At 32.6% G+C, this 17,065-nt stretch overlaps 1 protein-coding gene across 2 annotated transcripts; it reads left to right on the top strand.

Annotated features, from left to right (window-relative positions):
- The first annotated feature begins 9,115 nt into the window (after positions 1-9,115).
- Positions 9,116-16,680, top strand: LOC139518427 (GTPase IMAP family member 3-like). Of its 2 annotated transcripts, none has more exons than XM_071309968.1 (3): positions 9,116-9,180; positions 14,156-14,230; positions 15,581-16,680. In XM_071309968.1, exons 2-3 carry the CDS (start codon positions 14,173-14,175, stop codon positions 16,465-16,467), a joined length of 945 nt encoding a protein of 314 aa, XP_071166069.1. In that variant the 5' UTR covers positions 9,116-9,180; positions 14,156-14,172; the 3' UTR covers positions 16,468-16,680. The 2 variants fall into 2 exon arrangements, with proteins under 2 accessions (XP_071166069.1, XP_071166070.1); XM_071309969.1 differs by lacking the exon at positions 9,116-9,180 and adding an exon at positions 9,433-9,552.
- Positions 16,681-17,065: the final 385 nt, after the last annotated feature.

The following is a 17,065-nucleotide window of genomic DNA, read 5'->3' as shown; positions in this document are numbered from 1 at the left end:
TTAATATATTTCAACTGATCACGCTGTTGGCGGCAATTTTGAATTAGAAGTTGATATTTTCGTATCTTTTAAATTTGGACGCAGGGATTCAAATTAGCGGTGATCCGAGGTCTGCGACCTTCCACTTTTGCAGTCGGACTTACTACTTGGTTACTAGCTACGCCCGACATGCCCGACGGACCTTGAAAGAAAATAAAAAATAACTTTGCAAACATTTTTACCAAAGGTTCCTAATAAACGATCTCAAACTTATTTTCATCATTACTATTCATGGCAGCGATGTTCAATTTGTTCAATCGCTAGCTTTATACAGAAAATCGCCGACAAATAATGTGTAAATCCGAGTCAAATCGTATCTCACTGTCTGTCAAAAACAACATCGAAAAAAATGGCTGCCGCGAGAAGACAATTACAATATCGGATTCGATTCCGGAAGCGGATAAGGGTAATCCCGGGTTTTGGATATCAACTGAAAAAATCCAGACAGGTGACAAAATACATCTATGCATGGTAAATAAATATAAACACTAGAATTGAAAACCAACAGATATATGTAAAAGAAAGAAAAAGCAGAAAATATTTTGTACACCAATTTTAATGTCAAAATCCATTACAACGTGACATCTGGGAACAGTTTATCTAACAATATATATGTTCCTGGTAACAGTATAAGTTTTCTTTATCAGTGATTAATGTTGGTAATGCATATTAGATGCTTTTCTAGTTAAACATATTACTGCAATTTCAAGGGGTATTTTTTTCTTCTCAATTTTGATAGGTCAGTTAAAATAGCTGGAAGTTTCTTATATAAAAAAAAAGATCTGGTATGATTGCCAATGAGACAACTATCTATAAGAGACCAAAATGACACAGACATTAACAACAATAGGTCATTGTACACCCTTCAACAATGAGCAAAGCCCATACCGCATAGTCAGCTATAAAAGGCCCCGATAAGACAATGTAAAACAAGTCAAACGAGAAAACTAACGGCCCTATTTATATAAAAAGAATTAACAAAAAACAAATATGTAACACAAAAACAAACGACAACCACTGAATAACAGGCTTCTGACATGGGACAGGCACAAATAGTGCAACTATATTTATATGATACCTGAATGTAAGCAAATCATTTAATATATAGGTGGAGTCCATTGGGCCACTCTACCTCCTCCTGTTTGATAACTTTGAAACAGATTAGATCCCCACCCCTCAACCATATACATTCATGTATGAGACTAAATAACTAATCAAATGAAAAATAGGGGAAGTCCCTAGGGTCACCCCACCCCCTCATATTTTAGAACTTGGAAACAGTCGAGATCCCCACCCCTAAACCATATTTATTCATGTATAGGGCAATATATATATATAATCAAATGAAATATAGGGGAGTCCCTGGGGGCCACCCCACCCCTCCTGTTTGAGAACTTGGTAACGGTCGAGATCCCCACCCCTAAACCATATATCTTCATGTAGGGGACAATATAACAAATCAAATGAAATATGTAGGGGGAGTCCCTGGTGATCACCACACCCCTCATATTTGAGAACTTGGAAACGGTCGAGATCCCCACCCCTAAACCATATATATTCATGTATGGGACAATATAACCAAATCATATGAAATATAGGTGGAGTTCGTGGGGCCACTCTTCCCCTTCCGGTTTGAGAATTTGAAAACGGTTGAGATCCCCAATCTTAAACCATATATATTCATGTACAATGATGTATGGGACAATATTACAAATCAAAGGAATGATAAGGGGTTCCCTAGGGTCACTGTAAACCCTCCTGTTTGAGAACTTGGAAACATTCGAGATCCTCAACCCTAAACCATATTTATTCATGTATGGGACAATATAACTAATCAAATGAAATATAGGGGGATTCCCTGGGGGGTCACTCCACCCCTCCTGTTTGAGAACTTGGTAACGGTCAAGATCCCCACCCCTAAACCATATATATTCATGTATGGGACAATATAACAAATTATATGAAATATAGGTGGAGTTCGTGGGGCCACTCTACCCCTTTCTGTTTGAGAATTTATAACGGTCGAGATCCACAATGATTTGAAATAATATGTAAGGGACAATATTACAAATCTTATAAGGGGGTCCCAATGGTCACTGTACACCCTCCTGTTTAAGAACTTGGAAAAATTCGAGATCATCACCCCTTAACCATATATACTCATGTATAAGACTATATAACAAATCAAATGAAATATAGGGGAAGTCCCTGTGGTCACCCTACCCCTCATGTTTAAGAACTTGGAAACAGTTGGGATCCCCAACTCTAAATTAAATGAAATATAGGGGGAGTCCCTGCAGTCACCCCACCCCTCCTGATTGAGAAATTGGAAACAGTCCAGATCCCCACCTTTAAATTAAACCATATATATTCATGTATGAGAGCTAATCAAATGAAATATAGGGAAAGTCCTTAGGGTCACCCTACCCACTCCTGTTTGATAAATTAGAAACAGATGAGATCCCCACCCCTAAACCATATATATTCATGTATGGGACAATATAAAAAATCAAATGAAAAATAGGGGTAGTCCCTAGGGTCACCCCACTCCCTCTTGTGTGTGTTTTGAGAACTTGTAAAAGATTGAGATACCAACGCCTAAACCATATTCATTCCTGTTTGTCAACAGATTGAATGACATACAAGGTCAATCTCATAGGCGACACATATGCATATCACTTTGCTAGACCCTAACACCTGTCATTTTATTCCAAACTTAGACATCATGGACTTGGGGTGAACGTGGGAGTCATTTACATTTATTATGGACAGGTCAGTCAGACCTCACCATTGATCCCTGTAGTAGTAAACATTTGTCTGATTTGTGTCTCATTTGTACTGTACAACACAAACTCAGTTTTCTTTCCAGGGAAGCAAGTCCATTCATACTTTTACAAGCTCGTACTAAAGTCAACTTGAACTACTAACAGTCAACTAATACGAACAATTACGATCAACTAGAAGAACTGCAATCATTGCAAATTTGTACCACTGCTGACTCATGAAAGACTCATGACCGTTCGTGGTCATGTGCATTGCTATTGAAAACCTTGATAAAATATGAATTATTTGCCTTAATGATTAATTAATTAAATGAACATAAATGTACAATTATATATGAATGTTTAATGTTTGTTCTTTTAAATCTTTAAAAAAGTTGAAGCAACATTGCCACAGTTTTCATAATTATGTTTGCCTTGGTTTTTGTTAACTGCCTACAGTGCTTACAGCGCTTTGATTTTTATTTTTTTTATATTCCCGCATCCTGCAACAGGAAATGTAATCATGTCTATTTCCCGCACCGTTTTTTGTAAATATTATAAAATGATATCAACATTCGTTTTTTTAAATCACAGTCTAACCTGTATATAACGATTTTAAACCTATAAGCACCCCATCACACTGTAAATATCTGTGAGAATATTTGTTTATCCCACGTGGGTGTGCTCCAATATAAATATATAACAGCGGAAATACCTGTACAGAACAAAACATTGGTTTCTTTCCCCTTACTTATATTCCCTATTAACTTCTGAAGGATTTGCCTTCAACTGCAATTATATTGTATGCTGGCGAAACAAAACTATCCATAGCCGCTGCATGTGTATGCACCTGTCCTGATTGATTCAGGGGCTTGTCGTTCAGCAGTTCTCGTTTGTTGATGTGGGGCATTGGTATACTATTTCTCGTTTGGATATATAAATTAGATAGTTGGTTTTCCTGTTCGAATTGTGTACACTAATAATTTTGGGGTCCCTGTTTGGTCTGGTCAAAGCCCTGTGTTAAAGTCCGTACTTTGACCTTTTTTTGTTATTATTAGGTTTGGAACAACCCTCCCCAGACAAGGGGTCATTTTACTGTTGTAGAAATACCAAGGATTTGTACATTGCTACTATACAAAACCTTTAAAAACTTAGAATTTTTTACTTAAGAAGAGTACATCATATTTTAAACAACTTTTCTAAAAGAGGGTCCACTTATTTTGAATAATATTAAACTGTTAAAGTAGATAGATAGATATATAGTTCTTTTTGAAAATATGAGCCCTTTTGTACTTAAAAGTGTTTTTTACAAAGTAATATATTACAGACATAACTTATATTAACCCCTCATAAAAGGGATATTTATAACATTAAGGGGTTGTTCCCAACCTAATTATGACTTAGATAGAGAATTGTCTCATTGTCAGTCACACATACATAGACCAGATTTAATTATACAATTATTTCTCGGTGAACAGGGAAAAAATACTTCATAGATTAAAGAAATGATAAATCAAGTTTCAATATTGTCAAAACCTACAATTTTATGTTTACAAAAAAAAATTATAATCGCTCGCCTTTACTTTTCAAGCTTCGCCTCAAAAATTTGCAAATTAATTATTTTTTTATTAAAACTTTCAAATCGCTCGCTTGCCCCCCATTTTTGGAGTCCAAAAAATCCGTAGAACAAGAAATTAAATTGGTGTGGCCTAAGAAATACATGCGGATGCACAAATAATTTGATTTATTTTGAATTTTTCATGTCTTAATAAAGACATTATCTCGCACTGTTTTATATCAAACGGAACTTTATTGATCTATAAGCAAGTGTTTGGATACAAAATTCCTATCAAAACATGAATTTACATTTTACTTTACCTGATGTATAAATAAACAAGAACTATCTTTAAAAAAAGATATCCGATGTAATTAGATTTGAGTATATGTTTAAAACTATCATTTCGATAACCTTCAGAAGCACAAAGATACCATTTAAGTAACGTTTTCACTGTTTGTGTTCAGTATTCTCGGTCCTCGTATCTTTCTGTTTACATTCACCAAAACCCCACGGAAATGTCACATGCGTAGGAGCGTTATAAAAGTCATGTACGTTCGTACAACAAAGTTTACATTAAAAATTATATAATTGTTCCGAATAAACAGCTGTCACGGATGCAAAGAGCTATTGGAGAAACAATTATTTTAATAAAAATATAAGTCTTTGTAAGATCTAGTTCAAATATTTATAGTTTTTCACTTGCTTTCCATCACGATATAATTAACGAGACGTTTTTTCAAACACTGCCAAATCACCCACCATGATAGCATTTTGTCCAATCACAGAAAGGATTTTCGAGCATGCGTATTCTGTTGCCATAGTTAAGCGTCCTTAAGTTCAAAGGGCACAAACCGAAACTATACCGACTACGTCGGAAAAACACAGTATTTATTTACCAAACAAACCTTGAAATTAACTTTCATGAAGTTTCATTTGTGTCCTAACAAATTTGTACACCTTTTAATATCAACACTGGGGAATGTACTTAGTAACACCTGTTTGTCTTTGCAAATTAATTTTGCAGAACAAAAACAGCACAACTGTTCATTACATGATCGGGATATTGTTAAATAATATATATGATAGAGGTTATTTTTCTGTGATGAATAGGACATCACTACTTCACAGAAGTGAATAGGACAATACGTTCTTTCTCCTCCATTTGTTAACCAAAAAAAAAACAATCTACTAATTCGTGGTCTCTTAAAAAATCTTAACGAACACATTCCAATACATTTGATATTTTCTGATAAATTGTAAGATAACGATTGTATACATTGGTCAATTACCCATCACAAATGTATTTAACGTATGTTAGATAAGTCTTATACTTAAATACGGTAAATTTATTCCATTTGTTGGAAACCTCATAAAGAACAAATGATTTATGAGTAATGCAACAACGTGTAAGTCAATAAGACCCAAATGAGAAAAACATTTACACACATCTGCAAGAAGCTATCAATCCATTTAAAACACCCACAACGTGAATATTTTTACAAATGTTCCACAAGGACATCATCTCATTAGCTAACATAATTCACATCCAAAAATATAAAACTTTTACAATTTAACTTTAATCTTATCTGTCTAATTGGATTTCACCTTCAAGTATTTCAAGTGTCTTTAGAAATTGGATCAGCATTGATATGGTTTAAACAGTTTGCTAAACGTGACTGGATCAATTAAACTTTTACTGTACATTATACGTATTTCTTAAACTTCAGCAATTTTGCTTAGGACCAAATGTTTGGCAAGCGATGATTCACATAATGTTTGATTAGCAAACAATTTTGTTGTCAAATAAAAACGTCTACAATATTTAATTTGGTGATATTACAAATTATGCAGACATTTAACACGTTTTAAATATATATAGTATGTACAATTCAACTCGTTTATATACAGCTACTTGAAAAGATTAATAAGAACAAAGTTAGAAAGTAAAAAAAAAAAAAAAAGTGCAGAAAATTACAATTTCAAAATTTAAAGTTGTTTCTTTATAGGAAAAACAGGAAATGAGCTTCAGCGGGAAGCATTTTACTATTTATTTCATACGTTTTGTCTTATAGAATATCGAAACACTGTCTTGTAGATCCACACCCTTCTCTGCTATTGGATTAACATCGAGCAATATTATTCAGAAATGATATGATCTGTTACAGGTATATAATTCACCCAATTCTAGTGGCTATAGTTAATCGGTAACAAGAAACCATTGTCGTTCAGAATTTCTATAATTTGAAATAATGGACTATGTAACTGTGTTATAGTGTTCAAGAGTAAATAGTGCATATTCATATTAACGCATAAAAGAAAATAAAAATTCAATAGCGAAAATTTCATCCCGTTATTTTGATCAGATATCTCCAGATACAGGTTTAATAAGAAAAAAATACACTTGTAAAACAAAGAGATTTATTTCGGATATCACGGGTATATAACATACGGTTTACCAAATTATCACGTCATCTTTTCTTTCAGAATACATCAATTGAAAAGGCAAAATAATGGAATGATCTACAAAAGAAAAAGATACTAAAATACAATGTCAAAGATAACAATCTAATATGTACAATAAAGACTAATAATGTAAATTCGTACAGCAAAATATCTGTTGGGGTTTGTTATCTACTCATTTCAAGATTTTTCTAAATGACTATTTAAGACCTCAAAATCAGGCTAACATTTTGCCACTTTTGGCAGGTTTACAATTTATGAAGTTTGAAGTACTCAAAAAAATATGTATGCCAAAGTTAAAAAAATACGGTTTTTTTCAATATTCGATAGATTTATATCATTTTTTTATATTCGAATTCAAAGGGCCTTAACACATTATAATACCCTATGTTTTGTGGGAATGTTTGCTATGAAAACTCACATCATCTTAGAATTTTGTAAAGATAAGAGTAAAAAATTAAACCTCTTTCTTTTATTACAACTTTGGATTCATCTTATGAGCGATCAATTTTCAACGTCTTTAACTTTAAAAAAACCTACATTTTGCAATAATGAAATCAGATGAATAGATACCTGCAAGAACATTGACTGTAACTTTAGGATGTTAGAAATCTTCATGTATAAAATTAACGTTATTGATAGTTTATTGATATGTTGCCAACTTATCTTTCAGATGACAAGCACAGCTACTTTGGATACATGTTAAGAAAGTAAAATAATTTAAAAAAAATATAATTGTTAGAACATAAAAAACGAGGATTTTTAATTGAAGTTTCTTGTGTATAATTTGGAGTTTAGTATGACGTCAATTATCACTGAACTAGTATACATATTTGTTAAGGGACCAGATGAAAGACGCCTCCGAGTGCAGGAGTTTCTCGCTGCACTGAAGACCCATTGATGGCCTTCGGCTGTTGTTTGCTCTGTGGTCGGGTTGTTGTCTATTTGACACATTGCCTATTTCCATTCTCAATTTTATTTAGAAAAATATTTAGAAGTAGATAATGTCAATAAAGATTCGCTATTAGAGATATTATCACCCTTAGGCTAGTAAAACTTGAAAATGATAGTTCGGATTTATCTCAGGTTTTATTAATCCCCAACACGGAGACAATAGTTTGAAACAAATTGCACTTAGAGATATCGTTACAGTCATTTTATATACACTAATACATGGCAAAATCCGTATCGCATGCTGTATCACCATGAGAAACCAATATCAGTCCCGAGGGCCTAAAATGTGTTTGCTCTAGCAAAATGAAGCCAACAACTATCATAACAAATCATGAAAGCTGAATTTGTCATCATATGGTTGAACATATTTGACATAAACAATTAGAATTTTTTGAATCATTGTCGCAGAATGGTCTGTGTGAGAAAATATTTTACATTTTCTAAACATTCATATCTGAAAGTTTATTAGTTCATGTTAAAAACATGGCATAAATAATGCATAGTTTATTGCTCTCTTTAAGTCTTAGAGTAGTCCAATTTCTTTACATTTTGAAATTTTTATGGAAAAAAGATAGATTAAAATATAAAACTAACCATAAGAAATGTCGAAAATAAACTGTGTCATTTAAAGTAATATACTTATTTTGGAAATGATTATGAAAATGTTTTCTTTTGAAACATAAAAGTTGCCAAAAAAATATCGCAAAAAGATAATAGGTTTAAAATCTCATCGTTCACTTATCTTAACAAAATATAACAAATTACTCAGCAGTAGTGTTATCATCAGTTAGAGTTATATGTATGAGGTAATATTTCAAATTCCTAAACATATGTTACGAGAAAAAAAAAGATGTTGAAAAAACGTCAAATGGATCCCGTAACATTAATAGACCTAACTTGCATTTACCATGACCATTTGATCATACTCGAAACCTGAATCAGTAACGGTCGATATACGTTTTGATATCTCAATGTTTCAATTTAACAAACATACTGCCAAGGTCTTACTCGATGTCATTCAATTTCTTGTTCATGCGTTCCGGAAATTAATTGGATTTCCATTGCATATCTAAATAATAACTGCTTCGAAAAAATTATGTATCTCTTAAATCACTAATCGTGAAAAAATTAATTTGAACGACATTTACTGATTGCGACTGAACATTATTGATCCATTTTATTATTTTCTTCACTGCATAAATATACAAAGTTAGTCGTTTCTAGAGAATTAAATTTTCATGTCAAACAAGATTCAAAATAGGAAATCTTTCGCAAGCAATGTTTAGCCTTTAAAGTAATGTTTCGTCTGATCTTATCTGTACTTTAAACAAGTACTATGAATGTTTGTTTACACTGAATAGTTACTACTATCGACGACTAGCGCATGATCAATTGTATCATCACACGGTAAGATCTGAGTCTTATTATCCACTAGCAAGGGAGAGGAGGGGTTCAATACCAAAAATATGCATCTGATAATTGTCCAAATATTTATTATAAACTCATTGCGTTCTCTGTTTGCTGCCATCAGAACATTAAAAAGAGAAAATAGAGGAAAATTTGTGAGCACATAATTTTTGCAACATAATCTGGCAACCAAACGCTCACTAAAGGCAAGTCGGGTCAGTAAAAACTTCTTATACCTGGTCCCCCGTTTTATGCCAAAGTTGGATGTGAACGGGAAATTTAGTTGAAACTTAAACTTGTTTTATTTGACAACATTAAGTAAATACTGTATGTGTAAATGAATACATTTGGAAATGTTAGACGAGCGCCTATGTAAGCTATCTTAATTTATAAAAATTTCCTGTTTAATGTATGATTTATAAGATTTTAATGTTTCCCTGTCACATTCTATTTTTTATTAATATGTCTACCATTGATTTTAAACGTAGCAGGTTAAGAACTTATTAATATAATCTTTCTTCCTTGATATCAAGATCATAAGATCACAATGTCAAAACACATCTATTGAAAATGATTTAAATCGTATCTTGAATTATATGCCTTTTGTTAAAATGTAGGATCATTAAAAAGAATCTCTGTCAGATTTATATCTTTCCTTTTACAATATGATCTTGGTCCGTGTGTTTAGATATCTTATTCCTTTCTTAAGTCGTAAGTTTGCATGCCAATATATATTTAACGACGAGTTTTATTATTATTATTAGGTATATCAAAAGATCTGAAATTTAATACTCGGATTCTCGGTCATGATACTCGCGAGTACTCGAGTACTCGGATTAATCTTAAAAGTCTTTTCAAAAGTTAAGATTTTAGGTGAGATGCGGTGTTTTTGTTACAACAGTTCATATTAACGAAAGACAAACGTACTACAAAAATTAAATAATGAACTACCGACGGCCGTTTCCAAAAATAACCTATCATAATAGCAATTATTGTGTGTGTACATGTTCATGAATCAAATTAGAAACATGACAATAACACCATAAATATTTGCATCTAAAAGTCCGACAAAGTAGACAATATATATCATCTGTTTCTGTTGAGTTATTATTTTTTATATTATGACTTGTCCATTAATTTGTCAAGTAGTTATCAAAGGTACCAGGATTATAATTTAGTACGCCAGACGCGCGTTTCGTCTACATAAGACTCATCAGTGACGCTCACATCAAAATATTTAAAAAGCCAAACAAGTCCAAAGTTGAAGAGCATTGAGGACCCCAAATTCCAAAAAGTTGTGCCAAATACATCTAAGGTAATCTATGCCTGGGATAAGAAGATCCTTAGTTTTTCGAAAAATTCATAGTTTTGTAAACAGGAAATTTATAAAAATGAACACACTATTGATATTCATGTCAACACCGAAGTGTTGACTACTGGGCTGGTGATACCCTCTGGGACGAAACGACCACCAGCAGTGGCATCGACCCAGTGGTTTAAATTGTTATCAAAGGTACCAGGATTATAATTTAGTACGCCAGACGCGCGTTTCGTCTACATGAGACTCATCAGTGACGCTCACATCAAAATATTTAAAAAGCCAAACAAGTCCAAAGTTGAAGAGCATTGAGGACCCAAAATTCCAAAAAGTTGTGCCAAATAAATTATTTGTGCTTGTTCGTGTTGCTTAGTCTTAAGTTTTCTGTCTTTATTTTTTTTTGCATTATCGTTTGTCTGTTTGTGTTTTTCCTTGGCCGCATTTCTTTCTAACCAAAATTTTGTAAACGTTGTGTCGCGTTTGTTGTTGTTTTCTAAACGTTACAAAAGTAGAAACAAATACATCGTTTAATAAGTCTTTAATGACCCTGTTTGAACTTTCAATAATGCATGCACATGTTGTTGGTAAACAGACCTTTTACAAACGTAGAAAAAATATACTTCGTTTAATCAGGTTGAGGTAAGAAACAAATGTAGCGTTTGTACTAACAAACGACAAACTGCAGACGCATTTTTATACAATGGATTAAGCTAGCATCTTATATATATCTTATGTCGATGTACATAAAGACAGTTGTGTCATCGATTGTAACAGTTTGTCACTTAGGAAGTGGAAGTTACTGTTTTAATAGATAAAAATGATGAACTAAACAATCTCATCCAAAACCTTGCCACTAGAATAAAACTGAGCGAAAACTTGAAAAATTATAACCCTTTTCCTAATCTTCTGAGCAAAATTATTTGTTTGGGCATCATTTCATTGATTGTTATTTGTGATGTGTATTAGTACATAAACCTTGAAACGTATATGCTTTTTTCATACATACGATTGTTGATTTGTAAGTAATTCGAATTATACAACAATTACTAGTAATAGCAAGTGCAATTATGAATCAACTTCAATGATATAACAATATAAATTTTACATTCTTATATCAAAAACGTACTGGTCATATTATGATGCCTGATGACTGAAAAAGATTTTGCCCTTCAGGAGCCACATTCTGTATATGCCTGTCCCAAGTTATTCAGTGGTTGTTGTTTGTTGCTGTTGTCCTAATATAATTTTTTTTCGTTCATCTTTTGGTACATCAATCAGGCCTTTAGTTTTCTCATTTGAATTAATCTACAGGAATCATTTCGGGGCCTTTGATAGCTGATTATGTGGTATGGATTTTACTCATTGTTGAAGGTCGTACGGTGACCTATAGCTGTTAATTTATGTGTCATTTTATCTCTTGTGTAAAGCTGTTTAATTGACAATCCTACTGCATTTTCTTAGTTTTATCAAAAAGCTGTAAGCATAAATAACAAGATTATCTTCAAACACTGAACACTTGATAATGATGTCAAAGCTTTTTAAAATACTATCGAATGCATATATGTGACCCGCCATGACATTTGCAGGCTTATGGAGGTAGAACGTCATTGTTAGAAAAATTATAAACATAATAAATATCGAGATTCAATGAAATACGTATTTGTGAAGAAGAGATAAACACTTTCCTTGGCTTCATTTTGCGGACGCCGAACTATACATCATCTATAAGTTTTGAAAAAGTTTTACTTTATCGTTTGAAGTGAAAAATATTTAAATCTACATTTTAAATTGATACAAAAAAAATAAAATTTCTGCCCTATAGATTTCCTTTCATAAATGAAGTCTGAATATATCCATAATTAATGCACCGTATCAAATGCATTTAAGATAACACCTACTTATAAACTGTTACGCGTCGCATACTATGTATAGAGACATGCATAATAAATCTAAATTAAAAAAAAGGAATTCTTAATGCTTACTTTGACAAATGTTAAACTAACTTCATTTCAACAAGTTTAAATTACATGTTCTAAAATAGAGCTAAGAATTGTTTGCATTGTAGTAAATTTAAGTCTTTAAAATTTTATTCAAATACGCTATTGAACATCACTAAAAGCCAATAGATACAATAATTTTGTGTTTTATAAATACGGGCATTCAATAAATAAAAGTCGTTATAGAACAGTCCCATTTTCATACCGGTATTCGAAATGACGCGTTTCATTGCTATTACAACAAATATATTATAATAACATGACAGAGAGTTTTGTTTCGAAATATTCTAGATAAATATACAAAAATCAAATTTTAGACAATGTACCCTCCTGAGCCTGGAAATGGCTAGTCACATATAGTTAACGGCGTTTTTCTCACAATGACGTTCTACCGCCATAAGCCTGGATATGTCGTGGCTAATCACATATTAGATATTCCTTCGTTTTGTTTTAGGGAATATAGTCATGGTACTTTAAATCTTTAATACCTTGTTGGTAGGGATAGAGGCAATACTATAATTGAATTACGACACATCTTATAAAAACGAGAATGAAAAGGGGGATTGTGTCAAAGAGACAAAAACCGTCATTGTAATGAAATTTAAACTACTTTGTTGTATTATTTCTGGTCTACTTTCCAATGTTATAGGAAAAATGTCAGACTGAATTGGACTGAACAATTGCTGATAGTTTTCAATAAATATAAGACTCTTTACTAAATTCTGGATACACATATACAACTCCCTATTTTTGAAAACCATTGAAACTACTATTTAGATCCAAATCGGTTAGAGCCATTTCTAAGGTTCACAATTAATTTGATTATATATAACTGATCTTTACAAGGAGTTGACTGTATAGTCCAAGCTATTTACTCGTTTACTATGTTATTAAATATAGGCAACAAACAGGAATGAATGTCATTTAATACGTAGAAAACCATGTACATGACTATTAGGATTCCAAAATTGTATATTAACCATTACTTCATTTTTACCTTATCATTCATTTCACAAGCGCAGATAAATTGTTCCGAAACAAGAAAAAATAACTGGGAATATAAGTATACTGTATCTGCAGGAAAACAATTATTTTAACTAATATATCATATAACAGCATCGAACAGATTCAACCAAAGTCTAGTTCAGTAGGCGAAACGCAGGTGATTCCCAAGCAGTAGTTTAATAATATATTTATTAATTTTGCCAGACCAATTAAGTTAAAAGATACGAAATGTGAAAGTAAGAAGATGTGTTATTATTGCCAATGAGACAACTCCCCACCAGAGACAAAAAACATATATAAGTTCATAACTATAGACTATAGTATGACCTCCAACACTTAGCTAAACCTTTAACGCATAGTCAACTATAAAAGGCTAAAATCTGACAGCACGAAATTAATTCAAAACAACGAACGCAAAACAAATATGATATACAGCCAATAATGCTACTCGTTTGGAACAGGCACATACATAATGTGTTGGAGTATAACTTGTTTGTATGGTGCTACCCCCCTAACCGGGGACAGTGGTGTAACATAACATCCAACAATAACGGTCAGTTGAAAAGGGTTTACCTCAACAGATCGATACACATCAGAAATAACACAGCATCAGTGTAAACTATCGGTTAATATATTTGATATACATATTTTTCAGAAATCGTCTGACATAACATGGCGACGGAAATGTTATATATTCGAGATGATGATGAAGAAAAAAGATTGAAGACTGGTATATAGTTGTATATATTTTTATGACAATTTTTTTTTTTTTTATCTTGAAGCATCATTCAACTGAGTTTTCAAAAAGTTTTCGTAATATCGTATTTATATTTATAATATTTAAAGCTATTCTTGAAAAGTATCAAAATGATCAGATGCTTTAAACTGTGGAAATACTTTGAAATTGCGGTATCACAACATCGCAATTCAAGTCGACAAAAAAAAATGAGCTAGCTTTGACTATACGTGATAAACGTACATAAGGTAAATACGTATTCAAGATGGGAGGAACAATTAACAGCGACATAGTTTCCAAATAAAAAAAAACATATCACAAATAGACTGGTGACAAATACTTTTAACCCAGAATTGAGTTTCAGGTACTTTGAACACGTTATGATACCAGTGGTTAATTTTCTCCCGTGTCTATATCCATATAATTATTTAATTAAAACATCCATGCTCACCGTTTTGCTAATATTTTGTTATATAGTGCGTAAACGGAACATGTCTTCTACGGCCCAAGCAGATTGATTATTTCAAGATGTTATTATTCCATCATTTGAATTTAGTGAACCCCAGGTTTAAATCCTGAAACTTTTAGTTTATTATATCCTCATTTATTTATGCATTAATCCTTTTCTTTCAAACGCGGATACTTTCTACTGACAGAGAAGGGGTTTGTGCTATTTAGTTTTCTCCTACATCTTGTTTTCTTGAAATGCCATAAGCCCATCACTACATGCACTACATACCGCTCATAGTATTAAAAGACTATATTTTTACTTAAGACTCGAAAAAATCTCGAAAATACTAAGCTGAACTGAACTGTACTCGACTTTGGTCTTGACCTTAATTTATTAGTCTAATTAAGTACTCGATAACCGTGGTACATTCTCAACAAATGTGCGACCAGTTGCGACCTGTCTCCACCACTATCGACCTGTCTACACTCAGTCTTGACCTTAAAACTTATTCTTGACTGGTCTGAATCAGCTCATCTAACTCAATCATATTTTTATCTTACACAATTCTAGGTTATTTGGAAGTTTGGTTCATTACTGTCAAATTAAAAGATTTAATTGATAATTTAAACAAAGCTATAATTTTCGTCTAAATGCCTTGTTCTGAGTTAATACAACTGACAAAACACAACTACATGTTTATTTCTAATTAAGTTAACAATTTGGCACCACTAATAAGTTTAACAAAAAATCTTATGACTTCGGTTGATCGTAAGGGGTGAACAATTTAGTACACCTTCGAGCAACTTTAGTCGTAAGGTTGTTTTGTAAAACTGGTCATTAATGTTGCTTAATCTAGAAAAAAAACTATACTTGAATGAATTCTCTTATTACAGATCTTCAGACCATAATAGAAAACGAAGTTAGAATTTTCCTCATCGGCCAAAGCGGTGCTGGAAAAAGTGAAACCGGAAACACACTTCTAGGAAAAAAAAATTTTCAACCAGGTCTTTCGCCTCTGCCGGTAACCTCGCAATTACGCTTTGGGACAAAGAACACCGGGAGTCGGAATATAATTATTGCCGATGGACCTGGATTATTTTTTGATAGTAATTTCACTGAAGAAAACATGAAGAAAGAGCTAGCTAAGGCAACTGCATTACTTGCGCCTGGTCCAAATGTATTTTTGCTTGTGGTAGGATTAAAGAAGTTTGACGGGTCGGAATTAAAAGCAATCGAAATGTACAAAAAAGCTTTTGGTAAAGATCTGATGAAATATCTTATAGTGGTTTTCACAAGAGGAGACGAATTGGAAAGAAATAGTCTATTAATTCAGGACTACGTACGAAAGTTTGAAGATGTTAAGGCGAGGTCATTTCTTGCTAGTTGCGAAAATCGTTATTGTTCCATCAATAATGTTGGAACTGCTGATATTAAAAAAAGAGATGCAAACAACTTACTTGATATGATTTTCGCACTAGAGAATCGAAACGAAAGAAAGATTTACCAAAATGCGCAGTTTATTAGGGCAGAAAAAGAGATCGATAAAAGAATAAAAGAAATGGTCAATAAATCACCTAAATCGCTAACTTATGATGACTTAATTACCATAAGAGCATCAGTGCGTCACGACATAATAATAGAAGCGGGTTGGGTTGAAACGTTGATCGGTTCATTAATTGTAGGTTTTGGGGCAGTAGTCGCATTTTATATTGGCGGTCCTGCTGCTGTGTTAGCTAGTGCAGCTATTATAGGTGGAGTAGGAAAATACGCTGAAGGATAAATGAATAAACACGATATTGTTGTTAACAAACTGTTCACTGTTATATCTTGTTTTATTTGTATCTCTTCTTTTTCAATGTTTGTCCCAGTTATATTTTGCATGTTCATAATGGTTCTTACAATAATGATCACAATTGGGATAAACCACATTTTGAAATTTGAAGTTGACATGTAATGCAAATTTTATGTGCTGAATATATTCTATAGTACTTGTTTTTAGTAATTTGTTTTACTTTGTATCAATACGATGTAGTTCACACTGATAAGATAACCTCAAATAAACCAAACTGCAGGATTAAGTCTTGGTGCTAGAATAATGTCAATAGCTTTAGTTCTTCGACTTTTAGTTGGACAAGTTATGATTCTTGTATTGCCTTGTATTATTCACGGTAGGTGTCACGAAATAATTTTAAAAATCACAAAAATACTGATCTGCGAGGAAAATTCAAACCGAAAAGATAAAAATGTTAAAAATACAGCAGCCAACATTGTGCTTTAATTCTCATCACTATAAAAACATACAAACATGTAACAAATCAGTAGGTTGTTTGGTGATGACAAGATTAAGTACGTTTCCGAGCGGTAGATAGTCATTAAAG

This window comes from Mytilus edulis, chromosome 4, assembly GCF_963676685.1.
Source record: "Mytilus edulis chromosome 4, xbMytEdul2.2, whole genome shotgun sequence".
Classification (NCBI taxonomy): domain Eukaryota; kingdom Metazoa; phylum Mollusca; class Bivalvia; order Mytilida; family Mytilidae; genus Mytilus; species Mytilus edulis.
This window is presented reverse-complemented; position numbering and strand designations above follow the sequence as displayed.